A 20,294-nucleotide genomic window follows, 5' to 3' on the forward strand; every position below is an offset into this window, starting at 1 on the left:
GTGCAATGAGTGAAGGCTTAGTGATTATTATGGGGGATTTTAATTATGGTGATATCAATTGGAAGGAGGAAATATCACGTAGCAAAAAGGAAATGGAGTTCATACATCTGCTACGAGATAATTACTTGAAACAGCACGTAACTGAAGGGACACGTGGTGTGAGAGTGTTGGACCTGGTTATTGGTTCAGAGGTTATATGCATAAGTAAGGTGACCTCGTTACCTCCAGTTGGTGAAAGCGATCATGTGGTATTGACTTGGAAGGTTGCAAAATCTGTGGATTTTTCTATTAAGAAGGGGTATGTACGAAACTACAGGTCAGGCAATTATAACAAGCTTCGGAGTGAGCTTGCAGCCATCCCATGGCAGAACATATTGCAAGGGAAAGATGTTAGCAGTGCTTGGGATAAAATCAGTGGGTATCTGAGGAAAGCAATATCAGATTGTGTCCCCATGGTCAGGAGGTCAAACAAGGCAGGCATTAGATGGATGAGCAGTAGTATCAAGCTTGAACTACAAAAAAAGAAAATGTTATGGAGAATTTACAAGGAGAAGGGCGATCAGGATACCCATGAGCAGTACAAGGCTCAAGCTAGGAAGGTTACCAGCATAGTAAGAAAAGCTAAATCAGATTATGAGAAGACCTAAGCCAAAGAGATCAAGGGTAATCCCAAAGAGTTCTTCCGCTATGTGGCAAGTAAGAGGAAGAATGACTTCGGAAGGATAACCTTAGTGGGTGCTGATGGTATTGAGGTGACAAAATCAGATGTAATAGTCGAGTTACTGAGTGATCACTTCTCAAAAGTCTATCACCCAAGTGAGGATATCTCTATACCTATAGCAATACCTAATGTGAGAATTGAAGCTAAAGAATCAGAGGTATTAAATATATTGCGAAACTTAAATGCAAACACTGCGGTAGGCTTAGATGGAATATCAGCTCGGGTGTTGCGTGAATGTGCAAATGAATTGTCAACCCCTCTTACCTGGATATTTAATTTAAGTTTGAACTCTGGTATGGTCCCTAGGGAGTGGAAGTTAGGCAAAGTGGTTCCTTTGCATAAGGGTGGCTCTAAAACTGCAGTATTGAATTACAGACCAATCACCATCTCAGGAGTAGTGGTAAAAGTATTGGAAAAGTTGGTTAAAGACAAAATTCAAGAATGGGTGGATCAGGATATGATACTCTATAGAGGCCAACATGGTTTTGTTAAAGGTAGATCCTGCCTTAGCAATCTATTAACTATCCATAATAGAATAACATCAGAGTTGGACAAAGGAACTGGCTACACAGTGGTACTTCTGGATTTTGCTAAGGCTTTTGACAGGATACCCCATAGAACACTGTTACGCAAATTGGAGCAGATGGGAATGGATATTAAATTGGTGATATGGATAGGAGAATGGCTCAGGGAGAGATACCATAAGGTGGTGTATGGAGGAGCCGAGTCCAGAATGAGGCAGGTGACCAGTGGTGTGCCTCAGGGCTCTGTGCTTGGGCCAATGTTGTTTAATTTGTATATAAATGATATAGGAAACGGCTTAAAGGGAGATATTCAGTTGTTTGCTGATGATGCAAAGTTGTGTAGTGCAATAAAAAATCAAGCTGATGTTGAAAGTTTGCAGGAGGATTTAAATAAGCTGGTAAAATGGGCAAAAGAAAATGGATGTCAGTTCAATGTGGAAAAGTGTAAAGTCTTGCATTTTGGGATTAAAAGATTACCAGCTGTGTACTACATAGATGGAAAGGTACTCCAAGAGATTGATGAGGCTAGGGACTTAGGGGTATTGGTAGATAAGGAGATGAAGTTCAGAGGACACATTGCTAAGGTGTCCAAGATTGCACATAGGATTACTTGGTTGTTGAGGAACACACTGACATCCAGAGATAAAGAGGTTATTATTCCCCTTTATAAAGCATTGATACTTCCACATTTGGATTACTGTGCTCAGGTCTGGTCACCTGGATTCCTTGGAGATGAGGAGGCTGTGGAGAGGGTTCAGAGAAGAGTGACCAAGTTGGTGAGTGATATAAAAAATGCTCCCTACATTGATAGATTGAGAGCTTGTGGATTGCAGAGATTGGCTGATAGGCGAAGAAGAGGGGATATGATAGAAACATTCAAATTACTAAAAGGTTTTTATAGGATTGATGCAGGGGAAATGTTTCAGCTGTGTGATAGTGATGGAAGAACAAGAGGTCATCTCTGGAAATTAAAGAAGAGTGTGGTTAACAAAGGTGTCAGAACAAGGTTTTTTGCCTGGAGGGTGGTGAATGAGTGGAATTCATTGCCTGACTTTGTTGTGAGCTCTTCATCTGTAAATGAATTCAAGAAGAGATATGACAGATATTTGTTTTGCTAGTTTGGGTCTCCCGCGATGAGTCTACTGACTCCATGGAGATACCCGTAATAATAATAATAGTATGACTAATACTAGACATCAAAAATGAAAAGATATTATGAAAAAGAAATTCATATTTATTTACAGGTATAACGATTCATGCATTGATAATGAAGCAGCAGCAATATGATTGCATTATGGTAGCCTAGTGCAATTGATACGATTGCTTCGTGGTAGCCTAGCCTATACAATAATGAACGAATCATGAAATTTATTTTATGCTAATTAATTTAATTAAGTTAATTTTATGCAGTTATGATTTAATCTACATCTTTACATTTGTTTAAATTTCTCTCGACTGCAAATGGCCATGTACAGTCTTGTAAGTGTTTGTGTGCATACGTTTTGATCAATTTAAAATTTTTATAATAGATTTGTGTATACTTTATGGTAGTAAATGATAAAATAGACTAGCATTTACATATTTTATGCATTCATGACATACATAACTTTTTCTTTATTTTTTCGATATTTCTAGCTAGGCAGTTCTTCTGAGTGTTTAAAATTGTTGCAAATCTCAAAAAATTTTTCCAATATATTTATTAAAAAAAAATTGCATACAAGTGGACCCGTGTAGTTCAAACCCAGGTTCTTGAAGGATCAACTGTATTTTTAATAATTTTCTCAAACATTCATTCCTTGAATGTGAACACCCACAATCTGCTCACTTTGATCAACCAATGAAGATATGATTATAAGTATGACTTTCCTGCAGCATTATATAAATAAAATAATGTGAAACAAAGCTAAGATTTAACTCAATAGTAAAAAAGAAAACGTCTTAAAAGACCTTACAATGTTTTGACAGCAATATAAAGTCTATATGTGCACTGCAATTTTCTTTGGATTTTGCAAAAGTATTTTGCAGGGTGACAAATGACAAGTTGTTTATTTAAGTTGCAACATATGAGTTTGGATTGGTTAGCATGCTGGATAGCAGATCTGGTTAGCATATGTTAATGGGGGGGAGTATCAACAAGTATGAAGCTGTTACGTCGTTACACTTGTCCTATTTTGTTTTTTTTTTGACTTTGGGTATTTTGTTATCCTATTATATCCTATTTTAATTTTATATCTTAAGAGGTTACGTGTACCTCAAATCAGTTCCTGACAAATTTTTAAAGATCGACTGCACCAGCGAGAAACCAGCTTCTGATACTAAGATTTAAGCTACTAATTATACCAACAACTTGATTGAGGTTAGAGATCACGTGGTATGCAGTCGTGGCGCCCCTTTTTGCCCAGCTTTATACAATATCCCCTACTTATACAGGTCCGAACTTTTCTAAGCGGTAATTCAGTCTCAAACACAAGAACTCACAAGTTTTAGTTTAGAAGAATACATTTATTTTAACAAAAAGTATTTACACAAAATTATATCTCAACAATAAAAGGCCTAATTCATGTATAGATTTTCTTACTACTGTGATAGGTCATTCAAATATCCTAAATGTTAAAACCTTTCTTATATATCTCTTATCATACAAACTCATCTAATTTATGTCAAGAGCATTAGTTAATCATCCTTATTCTTGCATATTATATCATGTACATTATGCATGTACATTAGGATTAAGTAATGCTCCCGCGGTTATGCAATTCTCGAATATTACAATCTTAGCTAAATGTACATGATATATTCACTCAATCAACAGTCACTGTTTTAGTCAGAGGAATAGACTCTTCCTTGTAAATCTTATATAAGTTGTAGGCTCTCTGTAGGAAACAGGGCCTTCCCACACTATCACATATACTGAATCATTTAATAACTGTTCTACTATAATGTCTTTCTTACACAAAAGATTAAACTAACATAGGAAGGTCTTATCACAGACGATTAGTCCAAACGGATCACTTAGATGGCTCGAGCAGGGCAATGCTCAAAGTTCTCTCTCCTTTTGTTTCCTTTCTTTCTCTATGACTTGTTATATACATAAAATAAAAGTTCTGCACCTTACTGGCTTTTCCTTAGTGAAGATGGCTCCTTAACCTTAATCCTGGGTTTTCTTCGGACGTGGCAAGAGTCTCTTGTCGCTCCGCTGTCTGTTACTTTCTTTTCTCCTCTAAGGATCTCCTTCGCTGTCCTCACATTGGTAGCAGATTTACCAACAGCTCTGTCTGCAGGTCTGCCGATGTTCTGCCGGATATCTTGTGCATAACAGATCCCACAGCAATGAGGAATGTTGCTGGATACTGGAGACAAGCTTCCTCAGCCTTCACGACCTTCGAACAAGAACACGGGAAAATGCAGGAACATGGGAGAGAGTTTAAAGTGCACATGGCTCCTTATATTTCATCTGCGGGCACCCTCTCTCAGTGCTTTCATCACCTACTTAACTATTCCCAATTCTCCAGGTATTGATGGTGTCACATTCTTTTCTCCGTGCCTCTCTTGACAAAACTGTTACGGTTGAGGTTACCAGATGGCTATACGGTTTTTCTGCTGTCACTGTGGACTCTTACATAGTGATTTGACCTTCAGCTGATTGGTTGACATATGATTCTGATTTCTTTAACATAATTTTCCCATACTGGGCATGAATTTAGAATACAACTTGGACTATTTTATAACATTCTTACTAGTTAAATTGATATACCCTCTTTGATTACAATTCATTTATTATTTCTTCACTCTTGAGAGTATAAGCATGTTTTTATTATAAGTCACTTTCTTCTCATGTTGGGTCCGAAATAAATGGCTGACTGATAGTGGGCCGGTTATTTCCGACACAACAAAGGTAACAAGTAGAGTTCCACAGGTTTCACTACTAGTACCATTATAGTTGAATTTTTGTCAGTGGCATTATCATTGGACTACAGGGGAAATATTTAGTTGTTTGCAGATGAGGTGAAGCTGATGTCTGGGCTCTTCAAGAGGTTTTCGGTAGCTGTAAGCATGAAAAATGATTAATGGTGTCAATTTAAAGCAACTGAATGTAAGGTTTCGAAACTTATGATCCACAAATGGGATGCGTCATACTCACTTGGTGGAGTTAGAATGGAAGAAGCAATGGATCCTGAGGTGATTGTAGATTGTATTATGTCCTCTGAACTTCAAATTTTTAAGATTATGAACACAACTTGGTTAATTATTGCAATACTGAGGAAGACATTGATCTTTTTCAAAATCAAACGAAATAACAAGTGGTCATACCATTCTATAGATATCAGATTACATCTGAATTTCTGTGCTCAGTTGTAGTCAACAGAATTTAAAGAGGATTATATGAGGGGGGGGGGCAGAAAAGTTCATTAACACCTAGAACAAAAATGATATTAAAGCAACTGATATAACCACAAGAAAGGACATATCTTAAAACCAAACATCAAATTGTAATAATTGTTCTTTTTCTCTTAAGATATATAAGATGTCAGAGGTGGGCCATTATCAAGTTTTTCGTGCTGCAAGAAAAGTATGCAATTGAGATTCACCAAACTTTGTGTAAGACTTTAGGGGACTTTGTCCCAGCATATCCAGTTTCCAGATGGATGGCCAAGTTTATACTGGGCATTCTAAGACAACTGACACCCTCCCAGGTCAGGAAGACCTTCCACAGCAATGACACCTGAAAACATTAATGCAAAGCATACAATAATAAATCTTGCTCTGAGAACAAAGCTAAATGTGTCAAATGTATGGAAGATCATCCAGCCTACTCTTGTACTGAATGAAAAAGATATAAATTAGATTAAAACAGAACAAAATATATCATATCAGCATGCAAAAAGGAAGCTAACCACCACACCTCTTCTAAAATCCTCTTATGCTGAGAAGGTGACAGTTAAGAAAAGGTCAAGCATCTGAAACACATTTCTATTCCACCATTGAATAATTAGCAATACCCAAACTTCGTGATTGTGTTTTTCTGTTGGATGCATCAATCTCATGAGCTATGGACTCACTCTAGAAACAACACCAAAAATAGTTCCATTCAGTCAGCACCCATTTGTGTCAAAAAAAAGTATGGCAAGGATAAAGATAAACCAGCAAACACTTACACAGAAAAAAATGGATACTTCACTTCGGTATCCAGTGAAAGTAAATTAAACTTGCCAACTGAATCTCACACATCAGATGATGTACTGAATATTTTCCCAAAGGAAAAGATGGACACTTGCCATTCATACTTCCCCAAATCTATCGATAAATATAAACTTCACAAAAGGTAAGCCCTCGACCTTCTGAAAATTGGACAAGTCTAAAAAGCCAAAACAAAAGAGAAATTTTTACAATGGAACTGTTGTGGGTTTTGTTAGAATGTTGTGGAAATAAGAATATGAATAAAATCAGAGTCAGAATCAGGGAAACAAAGATGGTCAGAAATTAAGAGAAATGTGTGCTATAGAAGAGAGAGAGAGAAGGAGAGTAAAGAGTGATTATATTGAAGGGATGGCCTTAAAGAGTGGAAATTGTTATGCATGTGTACTAATGGATGGAGTATCAGAAATAAAGGGACTAGGTTTGTAGCATTGATTGAAACAGTATGCCCGATAATAATTGGCATAAGTGAAACTTGGTTGACTGAGGATGATATACTGTCAGGACTTGAAATAGTAGGATAGAATTTTCCAAAAGAATAGGAATATAAAGAGAGGAGGGGGGGGGAGTAATGTTAATGTATCAGAGAAATTGTGTCTTTCAAGAGTGCAAGTGGAAAATACTACGTGTGAAAAGTTTGAAGCTGTTTGGTGTGAACTTGAGATCAATAGAATAGTATATCTAATAGGATGCTATTATAGGCCAGGTAATGTGGAGAGCACTGATTATGAAATGTTTAAACAAATTAATTGGGCAAGTAAAAGGAATATGATCCTAATGGGAGATATTAATTATAGGAAAGTGGATTTGAAACAATAGATAGTATATAATATTATTGTTATTATTACCCAAGACCTCATGGAGTCAAAGACTAATCTGGGAGTTCCTTTTATCACACACACACATCTCATCACAGCGTGTCTTAAACACACTCAAACTAAATGCAGACACCACACTCTCAGGCAAGGAATTCCAATTATTCACAACTCTGCACGAAAAAAACCTGCCTCTCACTCCCCTACTCACACCCTCTTTATGCAGTTTCCAGGGATGACCTCTGGTTCTCCCCTGATCTCCCACTATTCTCTGTAGAACTTCTCCACCATTGATCTTATAACAACCCCTTACCAACTTGTAGGTCTCTATCATATCTCCCCTCTTCTCCACCATTGATCTTATAACAACCCCTTACCAACTTGTAGGTCTCTATCATATCTCCCCTCTTCCTTCTCTCCACCAGACTCTGCAAATTACATCTTCTCAATCTTTCCTCATACTCAACATTCCAGAGGTCAGAAACTACCTTAGTCAGTTGCCTTTGGACTCTTTCCAACATCTCTTCATCCTTCTGAAAACCCGGTGACCAAATCTGGGCACAATAGTCCATGTGTGGCCTAATCAAAGCCTTATACATTGGAACAAGAATCTCCCTACTTCTACATGTCAATGTCCTCCGCATCATTCCCAGAAGTCTTTGTGTTGTCTTCACAATTTTGGTGATGTGTCCCTTAAATTTTAGATCCTTATGAACTATCACCCCCAGATCTCTTATTTCCTCTACCTCCAACAATATATTCTCATCAAGCATAAATTCTGCATCCCATCTTTGTTTTCCAAATTTTAAAACCTTACCTTTTGCAGCATTGAACTCACATCCCCATTTCCGTGCCCAATCACTCAATTTATTCAAGTCTTCTTGCAAGGCCACAACATCTTCACTACTCTTTATGGTTCATCCCAACTTTGCATCATCTGCAAACAACTGAATATCTCCATACAAATCTTCGCCAATATCATTAATATACAAGTTAAATAGTAATGGCCCTAAAACAGACCCCTGAGGCACTCTAATAGTGACTTTCCTTTTCCTGTATGTTGCACCCCCATACACAACTTGTTGATACCTATCAGATAGCCAGTTTCCAATCCAATGCACTAATCTAATATCCAACCCCATCTGCTATAGTTTGACTGTCAACTTATCATGAGGTACTCTATCAAAAGCTTTTGCAAAATCCAAGTATATTACTGTGTATCCTTCTCCTCTGTCCAAGGAAGCAGTCACTTTATTGTAATAAGTAATTAGATTACTAAAACATGACCTCCCTTTAGCAAATCCATGCTGTCCATCAAAGATTATACCATTGTTGTCAACCCAACTTTGGATCCTAGTTCTCACAAGCTTCTCCTACAACTTAACCACAACACCTAACATGGAGCCGATAGTTTGATGCTTGAGTTCGATCACCTTCTTTATGAAGTGGCACAATCTTGCCCTCCTTCCACTCTTTAGGAACTTGACCAAGTGCAAGACTCATATTAAAAAAATATGTCAAGGCAGGTGTCAACTCTCTGGCACATTCCTTCAGAATACGCAGTGATATATTATCAAGTCCCACAGCCTTATTTACATCTAGTTTACTCAACTCCCCAAACACCTCTTGCTCACTTACAGTCAGTCTCTCCTCTCCATCATTAACTGCTCTCAATCTCTCCATGAAGTCACATTCACAAGATTGAAAGATCTTTATGAACTGCTCATTAAGTATCTCCACCACACATTCTGCAACAGCTGTCTTTATACCACTTCCTCCAATCAATTTCATCCTTCCATAATCATTCTTTCTTTCTGGCTACATATTGAAAGAACACCCTAGGATTCTTTTTAGCTTCATTAGCTAACTGCTGTTCATTCCTCTCTTAAGTTACTCTCACCAACCAAGTCACCCTCCTTGCCTGGTCTTTGTCGACCTCTTGAAATTGGTTACTTCCTCTTCTCTTATGCTGCCTCCACAATGCTCTTTTTCTCTGTATCGCATGCTTAATCTCTTTATTCATCCATCTCACACCTACCTTATTTAACCTTCTCACCTTGGAATACATTTAGACATTGCATCTACTAAATAGTTTTTGAAAATCCCCCAAGCTGCATTGATCTCTTTTCCAGCTAACTCCTCATTCCATGCTACACTCGCAAGCTGTCTCCTGAACTCTTCATAATCACCCCCCCTTGTAGTTCCACATATAACCTTTTTTTCACAGCGGTCCTTGCACTGCTGGCAACCACCCAGGTAATCACCTCATGGTCACTTCCACCAATTTTTGGAAGATTTGACACCTCATTTATAATTACATCCTCTGATGAGATGACCAAATCCAAGACCCTTAATCCTTGTGTGCCTTCTGTTACATACTGTCTGAGATGGTTATCCCTCAAAAACTCAAGAAACTCATTTGCTTTACTTCCAGTTGCTATCTCTTCATTCCAGTCTATATTGCCATAATTAAAATCACCCATAATGATCACCCTTTTCTTATTTGCATGGCTTATTTGACTATACATTTCACTATCACCACCATCCACATTACCAGGTCTATAACAACATCCCACCAAGTATTTGATTTTATTCACCTCTATCTCACACCATACTGCCTCAAAACCACTGGCCTTATTTCCCTCTTGCATCTCTACCTTGTATGGACATAACTCTTTCTCTATCATCAATAGCACTCCCCTTCCCTTTTTACCCCTTCTATCCTCACGAAACATATCATACCCTTCCGTCTCTATTCCTGTCAGGATGTTGTCCTCATCTAACCATGTCTCACTTATTCCGAGAATCTTTGGGTGAACAGACGCAATTAGCGCAACCATTTCATCTGCTTTGTTTCTTATAATTCTAGCATTGGTATACAAACACAACAGCTCATTTCTGGATCTACAGCTAGTTCCACTGATACCACTCACTTGATTTGATCTCTCCATGCTGGATTGGGGCCATTTCCCTTTCTGCTTCTTCATTTTAGAACCCTTTTAAATTCTAACTGTTTCCTCTTGATCCCTGGTCATCCAATTTCTTTCCTGCCTAGACATGCTCTCACCTCCTCTTGGAGCATCCAGCTTTCTCATGCTGTGTACCTCTGTCCACCCTGAGCCTCCCCATTTCCCTGCTACTCTTGCACACCAATCTCTCATTTTCTATACTCATACCACTCAATTCCCCAGTCATTTCCACTTCTTCAATCTCTCCTGTCTTACTCTCCTGCTCTTCCACATCACTCCCCTCTTGATTTGATTAATTCTCTCTATTCACTTCTCTACCTTCCAGCAGCAGTCTCTCCAAGCGACTCACACCATAACCACTCAAATGCAGTCCGTTGCTCCCATACAGCTCACTTCATCCCTCAAACTCATTCCACAACATTAACAAACTGTACTCCCATCTCCTCACACATTTCAGCCAGAATATCATTCATAATCCTTGCTCTCTGCCTCATTTCACCACAATCATACCTAGGCAACACACTGACTACCCTTCCTGTCACACTCTTCTCTTTTATCTTTCCAAGCAGCCTCCTGATATTCATTCTGACATGCTCTTTGTTCTTTCTCAAATCATTTGTACCATTTAACAAGTTCATTGCCAATCACGTGATATCGTGTGATGCGAGTTCTCACTGGGCGGCCAATCACGCGTTATCGCTATCAAGTTTCTAAACGGAATAGTATAGTGGCCACAGCGAAACGGCGCGTAATATTTATATTGGCCACTAGGGAAGGCCACCACACGAAATTCCAGTTTTCAGCTTGGCAATGAACGTGTTAATACTACTAACTCTTTTGCTCGCTCCTGCCTCACATCCAATGCCTCAATCACTCTACTCATTTTACTGTCTGGAAAACATACCTTGTGCATTTTATCCTCTAGCACACCTTTAATAATGGAGTCGCCATACAACGCCACTCACTCATCTTTTGTCAACTCTTTCATGCCATCATGATTTATTTTAATAGTTTTGACCTGAATTCTCTTAATTTCATTCTGCATCCATTTCATTTCTTGCCTCATCCAATCCAATTCACTTTCTGAATCTCGCGACACATTCTCTCTATCATTAAATCTTTCTAACTCTCGACTCCCTCTTCTCACTTTCTCTCTCATTCATCCCTCTTTGTTTCTGTACTTACGGTCCAACATACGTCCAACTTTCACTATCATTTTTCTCACTTTCACTCTCATTCATCTTTCTTTGTTTCTGTACTTTCAATCCAACATGCATCCAACTTTCGCCATCATTCATTCTTTTTTCGCTAACATTTATTGTTTCGATTTTTTTCACTTGCGATTTCTGCGTCACGCCATTTCTACTTTCATTCGTTCTCTCAATTTCATTTCTTTCCACCACTCTTGCCTCACTTTCATCCCTTTTAGCATCCGTTAAAAGAAAAAAGAAAAGGAGCGGTTTTCAAATCGCTCTTTTTCTTTTTTCCTGATTTGTTAACATTTTTTCACCACTCTTTTCTCACCATCCTTCTCTTTCAAACGTGCACTCGTGACACAATCATTACTACTAACACTTTCTGTCACCAATTTCATATTTGCATTCATCAGTTTCTCATTCAGGTCATACTTCGCACATACACACCCTTCTTCCATCTGCACAAATCATTTATGTAATCTAAGGAATACATATAACAGACCTCACACTTAACGAAAGGACTGAAATCTAAATTAAAATCATGGAATGACAATGCCGCCACCATTTTTTTTTTTTCGTCGGCAAGGAGAACGCGGGTCGCGGTAATTTGTTCTCTTAACAGGGCGAAGCTAGTGCGGTTATAAATGCGTAGATCTTTCTCGGAAGTGAAACGGTGCTTCAATTTGACACAGTTGGGGATCACTTTGTTATCCCGGCAGCGTTTTAGGAACGTCAGACGATTTATTTGCCTCGATATCTTCAACCTCAATTTGCCGTATTGACGGGCCTTTCGTGCGATTGCATCTCCGTGGATGATCATGATTCTAGTAGTAAGACTTATACGTTGGCGTTCTCCTTGCCGACGGAAACAAAACCTTACGGGCGCTAGAGGAAGAGCTTTCTAACACACTCGGCCTTGATCTATGGTCTATACTTCATGACATCTCATGCACATCGACAAGAAAGGAATTCAAAAAAATACGTAGTCGGCACGTGAAAAAATACGAAAACCTGACAAAGACCTCTACTTCTGTACCCCAGCCACCACTTAACACAGTAGTCAACCACTCGTCGGCAGTTTTAAAGCCTGAAACACTCACCGCACTTTCACGTGGTCACAATTTTGCCCTAGCTCCTAAAAGGATACCTGCTGAAGAAATCATGATCAAAATAGAGCATGGAATTCGCAACCTGCCTAACCATATCGCCAACAACGTGAGACTGGATGTAGTCGGTGTTCTCACTAAAGCCAAACCTCCAAAATCCAACTTATCCAAAAACGAATATACAGCCCTACAAGAATTAAAAAACAACAAAAAAAATAGTAATCACCAAAGCTGATAAGGGAAGCGCCACTGTGGTACTCAATCAAAAAGACTACAAAGGTAAGCTAAATTCTTTAATACGAGACCGTACTACTTACCTCCCCATTGAATATAATCCGACCAGCTCTCAGATTAGAACTATCCACAGACTCCTTAAGAAAGTCACTTCTTGGCCTGTGGAAGTCACCAACAAACTTAACCCTTATAACTCTAGACCCCCCCCGATTATATGGACTCCCAAAAATACATAAACAAAATGTGCCATTGCGTCCCATAGTGGATGGCATTGATTCCCCCACATATAAATTAGCCAAACATTTAGCCAAAACGCTCACACACTACACTGGCAACACACCATCGCACATAAAAAAAACTCGGCCCACTTTAAAGCCAGTATAGAAAACCTCACACTCCAACACACTGACATAATGGTCAGTTTTGACGTCTCCTCCCTATTCACTAATGTCCCACTCAAAGAAACCCTTGAGCTCATCCAAGCCAAGTTTCCTCCCGATATCTCAGCCCTATTTCAGTTCACAATGAACTCAGGCTATTTCGTTTGGCAAGGAAAGTTCTACAAACAGATAGAGGGGACAGCCATGGGTTCACCACTTTCCCCACCCTTGGCCAATTTCTTTATGGAGACATTTGAAGAGAAAGCCTTAAACTCCACCCCACAAAAACCCACTATTTGGCTTCGTTATGTGGATGATGTGTTTGCTATTTGGCCACATGGCTCAGACACACTCCACTCCTTCCTAACACAGTTAAATAACCAACATCCCAGAGTCCAGTTCACCTTAGAAAAAGAGGAAAACAACACCCTCCCTTTCCTAGACACTTTAATCACCCGCCAGCTTGATGGATCTTTGGTTTTCTCTGTTTACAGAAAATCCACCCACACTGGCAGATACATTCACCAGAAACCCCCCCCCTCAACAATATGGGGTGATAAAAACACTATATAACAGGGCAAAATTAATCTGCTCAGATGACAAGGCCCTGACTATGGAACTAAACCACATCCTCAACCCTTTCTTAGCCAATGGCTATAACCCCAAAAAAATCCAAAAAATACTAAAACCTGTAAACCACAACCCCCTCCCCCCCACCACAATAAAGACTACACCAAGTCTATCACTATACCCTACATCCAGGGCACCTCTGAAAAAATAACTAATATCCTCAAAAAATATGACCTTACTTCCTGTTACAGACCATATAAAAAGTTGGCATCCCTTATCCGCTCTACCAAAGACCAACCACTTTCCCTAGACCTACCTGGTGTATACATACCAGGTCCCTTGCAGCTGCAAAAAGTCCTACTTTGGCCAAACAGGCAGAACAACAAATATCAGGATTTCAGAACACCAAGACTACATCCGGTTTCACCAGTACAGCCGCTCTGGGCTGGCAGACCATGCCTTAGATACCCACCATAAAATTCGTTGGAAGAAAACAAAAATAATCCATCGCAGCAAGTTTAAATACGAAAGATTATTCAAAGAATCTTCAGCAGCTCTAAAAAACGTTCCTAACCTCAACAAATTTGGGTGCATGAAACTGCCCCAAATTTGGGAGACTTTCATTATGAGAACTTCAGCCCAACTGCCAAGACTACCAAATTAGCCTGCAAGAGGGCACGATTAGGACTTTAGGAATAATATTAGTTTCTTGCTTTCTTCCTCATTTGCTTTGTGTTAGTTCCTGAGTGCACATACCATATCTTTATGTTCCTGAAGATGGCAATGTGACATTGCCGAAATATAGAAGTGATTCATTAAAGTTATCTTTAATTAATATACTTTATATGCGTTGTTAATTCCGTAAATTAATTACCAGTTATGTCTTACTCAAACAATATACGGCAACACATGGTTCAGCAGTGTTAGATTTTTCTGGTATGTGGAAAGCAAGAGGAACATAATAATGGCAGGTTGACACTTGTGGACAGTTATGGTAGCAGAGTAACTATAGCAAATGATATAGAGGAATTATTTAATGAATATTTCAATATATATCACAGTAGTGTGAATGATGCTGTGCAACATGTAGAAGGGTGGGAAGAATTAAAGGTGAAAGAATCAAAAGCGTATCAAGTGTTGCTTGGGTTAGATGCAAATAAGGATGTATAAATGGACATATTGCTATATATTTTTTAAAGAATGTGGAAAAAAAGAGTTAGTCATACCCCTTGCCCTGGTTATTTAATGAAAGTCTTGCAATGAAGAAGATTCCTAGGGAGTGGAAAGAAGGAAAAATAATACTTCTCCACAAGCATGGTTTGAGAACAGAGATTCCCAATTATAGATCAATCTGTATATCTGCACTTGTGATCAAAGTGTTGGAAAAGTTAGATAGAAAAGACATTAGGCTAATAACTAATCTTTACTGGGAACAGACTGCATCTTTGAGAATAAATTGAGAGCGCTCAGAAGAATTCCAGTTCAGAAATGTGAAAGACGAGGCTGTGTCTTTTCTCCAATTCTCTTCAACCTGTTCACAGAAGAAATATTTAATAAAATTAGTAACTTCAAAGGAATTACTGTAGGGGCAGAAATATTAATAACCTAAGATATGCAGATGACAAGGTTCTTCTAGCTGAAAACAAATATGACCTCAAGGATGTGGAAACTCTTATAGTTGAAACTCAAGTACGCAAACAATATGCCTCAGTTTCAACTTTAAAAAGACAAAAATCATGATAATTTCAAGAAAAAAGGAAATACCAAAAATATGCATCAATATAAAAGGAAATAAATTAGAACAGGTGCACACATACATATACCTCAGACACTCGATCACAGAGAATGGCCGGACAGAAGATGAAATTAGAAAAAGGACAAATTGCAAGGTCAACTTTCAACAGTATGAAAAATCTTTTGACATCTAGAGAATTAAATCTGAAAACAAGACGAAAAATCTCCAAATGCTACATATGGTCCACATTATTATACGGAGTAAAGACATGGACACTTTCCAATTTGAGTGTGAAAAAACTGGAGGCCTTTGAAATGTGGATGCTGCGAAGAATTATGAGGATATCATGGAAAGACAAATGAAGAGGTACTAGAGATGGTAGGTGTACACAGGAGCCTGATGAAAGAAATTAAAAAGAGAAAAGTCAGCTATTTTGGACATATTCTGAGACATGACTGTCTACAAAGGATCCTTCTCGAAGGAATCACTGAAGGAAAGAGAAGGAGAGAAAGACAAAGACTGGAGAGGATGAAAAATATAGAAGACTGAACCTATCTCTCATATGAGGAATGCAGCAGAGAGGAGCAAAATAGGACATGGTGAAGACACATGGTAGTCAATCTCCTGGAGGGAAAAGACACCTGACAGGAACAGTTGTACAAGCTGCAGAGAATAGCAACAGATAATACATTGGTTAGATGGATTGGAAATTGGCAGTCTGAATGATACCAGTTGCATATGATGGAGCAGTGTCACTCCTCAGAGTTCAACCACAGAGAATACTGCTGTTGTCCACCCTCTTCTCTATCCTACTTCTCACCAAGCTCTCTAGTATCTTCACCACAACTCCAGATATACATATTGGCCTGTAATTTGAAACTACAGCCTTATCACCACCCTTATTCAGTGGAACAATTTCACCCTCCTTCCACTCCCTTGGAACCTGTGCTGTTGTAAAACTCTTATTAAACAGGCATGCCAATGCTACTGCCAATTCCTTGGAACATTCCTTTAAGACACATGGTGATATGTCATCAAATCCTATCACCATACTGACATAAAGGTTATTAATTTCCTCAACTACCTCCTGCGACTCACAATTAAGCATCCTCTCCTATCTCTTCTCTTAAGTTCCTCATAATTCCACCCTGATCAGGATGAAACACCCTTATAAATTGATCACTGAATGCCTCAACAACTGTCTTCTGCAGCAGTTACCATTCTACCATTTTCGTCATCTTACCATGATCATTCTTCTTCTACTTATCTAAAAAAACTCTCAAAGGTTTCTCTTCACCTGATTTGCTGATTTCTGCTCAGTAAGGACAACACTTTTGTTGTCCTTACTGAGTCACTCTCCTGGCTTTCTTTTTTTATACTCTTCATGTAACTAATTATTAGTAATAGTGCAGATGCGGCAGCCCTGCAAGAGAATTTGAATAAGCTAGATAGATGGGCAAATGAATGGGAATTTTGGTTTAATGCAGTAAAATGTAAGGTCTTGAGGTTTGGGAAATATCAATGGGACACTGCATACTCTATGGGAGGAGTTATACTGGAGGAAGCAGGGGAGACAAGAGATCTGGGGTTGATGATTGATAGAAACCTGAAATTTAGGGGACATATTGCAAAGGTGGCAAAGGTAACACAGAGGATTGCTGCAATAATGAGAAAGACACTGACCTGCAGAGATAAAACAGTTATCATTCCGTTGTATAAGAGACTGATCAGACCACACTTGGACTATTGTTCTCAGATTTGGTCTCCAGGATTTGAAGGGGATAAATTAACTGTGGGAAGGGTACAAAGGCAGATAACAAAGATGGTTTCAGGACTGTACAATGATAGTTATGAGAATCAGCTGAGAGAATGTGGACTGCAAAGTTTGGTGGATAGAAGGAGGAGAGGTGATATGATTGAGACTTTTAAACTGTTGAGAGGTGGTTACATGGTTGACACTGTGGAGTTCTTTCGCTTGGTTGAACAGCAGGATGGAGTGATGACAAGAGGCCATCCCTGGAAGTTACGAAAGGAAACTGAGCAAAAGGGTGAGGAGTGGTTTCTTTACATGGAGGTGGTTAAACTATCAAATGCATTGCCTGATGGAGTGGTGAGAGCAAAAACAGTCAATGAGTTCAAGGAGTGGTATGATAGACTTTGTGTTTCTTATGGGGGGGTGACCTCCCCTTAATGAGTCTTGATAGACTGTTTCTTAGGAAGGACCTCCCACGATGAGTCTTTTGACTCCATGGAGGCCTGAATAATAATAATATACTTATTAAACTCACAGCATCGAACTATTTTTGAAAAGTCTCACCAGGGGAGAGAGAACCAGACGTCATCCCTGGAAGCTGTATAATGAGAGTGTGAGCAAGGGAGTGAGAAGCAGGCTTTTTGTATATTATTATTATTATTATTTCTCAAGACCTCATGGAGTCAAAGACTCATCTGGGAGGTCCTTTTATCACACACACACACATCTCATCATACCGTGTCTTAAACACACTCAAACTCCTTGCAGACACCACACTCTCAGGCAAGGCATTCCAATCAATCACAACTCTGCACGAAAAAACCTGCCTCTCACTCCCCTACTCACACCCTCTTTATACAGTTTCCAGGGATGACCTCTGGTTCTCCCCTGATCTCCCACTATTCTCTGTAGAACGTCTTCACCATTGATCTTATAACAACCCCTTACCAACTTGTAGGTCTCTATCATATCTCCCCTCTTCCTTCTCTCCACCAGACTCTGCAAATTACATCTTCTCAATCTTTCCTCATACTCAACATTCCAGAGGTCAGAAACTACCTTAGTCAGTCACCTTTGAACCCTTTCCAACATCTCTTCATGCTTCTGAAAACAAGGTGACGAAATCTGGGCACAATAGTCCATGTGTGGCCTAATCAAAGCCTTATAAAATGGAACAAGAATTTCCCTACTTCTACACGTCAGTGTCCTCCGCATAATTCCCAGAAGTCTTTGTGTTGTCTTCACAATTTTGGCGACGTGTCCCCTAAATTTTAGATCCTTATCCACTATTACCCCCAAATCTCTTATTTCCTCTATCTCCAACAATATATTCTCACCAGCATAAATTCTGCATCCCATCTTTGTTTTCCAAATTTTAAAACCTTACATTTTGCAATATTGAACTCACATCCGCATTTGCTTGCCCAATCACTCAATTTATTCAAGTCTTCTTGCAAGGCCACAATATCATCACAATATATAGAGTTGTGAATGATTGGAATGCCTTTCCTGAGAGTGTGGTGTCTTCAGAGAGTGAGTGTGTTTATGATGAGCTGTGTGTATGACAAAAGGACCTCCTAGAGGAGTCTGACTCCTCCACGGAGTCGTGCAATAATAATAATCACTAATGACACTTTAGTTGTGTGGCATTCACCTAGTCGCACCGGCCAACCCCAAAACAGTTAACCTCATGTTCTGTTCAAAGAAGGCAAAATTTTAAATTTTAATTAATGAAGTCAGTAACAATTTCCCAAGTCTAAAAATCACTCATATGCACTAAGCTATCAAAAATAAATAATACTATACTAAAATTCAAGCAATATCACCAATTATTACACAAAATAGCACTTATCTTTTCCTGAGCTCTGTTCCAACACTATGCACATTGCTGTCTTTTAGTGGTTGTCTAACTATTCTCTGCAATTCTGCATCATTGACAAACTGGATATTCCTCCCAGATCTCTCTCACACACACTTTTTTTTTTTTTTTTTTTTTTTTTTACTCTCATCCATGATAGGTTGCAAAACTATAATACATTTGTACTTTAGAGTGGGCTAAGCTTAGATTTCTTTTTTTTTATTTTAAGAAATGTTTATAATTTTTTGTACCTTTATTTTTTAACCTGGTCTGGAAAATGTACTCTAGAGACCAAACACAGAACTTTTTCAAGCTGTTTCAGGCCTCTAATAAGCAGGGTGGTCTCACACTGGGCAATGAAATTCATCTACGACCTAAAGAAAAACATACATTCATGCCCATGGCAAGATTTGACATACTGAGCTCTGACATAATATTCACTTGAATTCTTTTTTTACTCAAGTTTATCAGATATAAATCACAGTATCTATAAGAACATTGTGCAGACATTTCCTGTCTTCAAAAAGAGCATAACGGAACAAATTCTACATCATGAATTATTTCATTATTCTGATTTTAAGTTGTGCTAGATCAAAAAATAATGCCACAGAGCAAAGAAAACTACAAAACATGCTCTTTCAAGTATTTCCTTCTTTATTTGTATTTATCAAAATCCTTCAATAACAATTTAATTACCAGATCTCCCACACTATTCTAAAATAATAACTGAAACAAAATTTTATAAAACTAAATAATTGAGATGCAACTTACACATTCCTTTTGGTGTAATGGATTTCCTACATTACAAGTGAGAACAATGTACGAAGAATTCTGAACACTAATGTAGCATTCAGCTTGATTGACAATTTCAATAGGACGTGGAATTGTAATTGTGATTTCAGAAACATATGCAGATTCACCAGCATTACAGACCTCCACATTTAAAACCACAGTAGTATTCAAACCTATGATCAAGAAATCATTTTCCCTGTCAACATAAAATACAAAATTAAATAATCAATAAAACAGTAATAAATATCAGCATACCCATATGGGCCAAAAGAATAGTTTGTTCTAGTAAGTTTACCATTAAAAATTTTATTTATTATAGTCTTCATTAAAATGGTATTTGCTATACTATAGTTGACTGAATATGGATGACTAAATGTTACAGAGGGCACAACATTGCCTCAATTAGACACATTTTATTTTTATTTATTCATTTTTTTTTTTTTAA

At 38.4% G+C, this 20,294-nt stretch overlaps 1 protein-coding gene across 1 annotated transcript in view; it reads right to left on the bottom strand.

Annotated features, from left to right (window-relative positions):
* The window catches only part of LOC150094573 (integrin alpha-9-like), a 670,422-nt gene that overhangs the window by 165,166 nt on the left and 484,962 nt on the right, over nt 1-20,294 (bottom strand). Inside the window, exon 19 of the mRNA XM_090411817.1 lies at nt 19,829-20,045. Coding sequence (XP_090267943.1) covers nt 19,829-20,045 — 217 coding nt within the window. The remainder of the gene's footprint in view (nt 1-19,828; nt 20,046-20,294) is intronic.

Source organism: Typopeltis vanoorti, chromosome 22 (genome assembly GCF_054136105.1).
Source record: "Typopeltis vanoorti isolate ZY-2024b chromosome 22, IOZ_Tvanoo_1.0, whole genome shotgun sequence".
In the NCBI taxonomy this organism is placed as follows: Eukaryota; Metazoa; Arthropoda; class Arachnida; order Uropygi; family Thelyphonidae; genus Typopeltis; species Typopeltis vanoorti.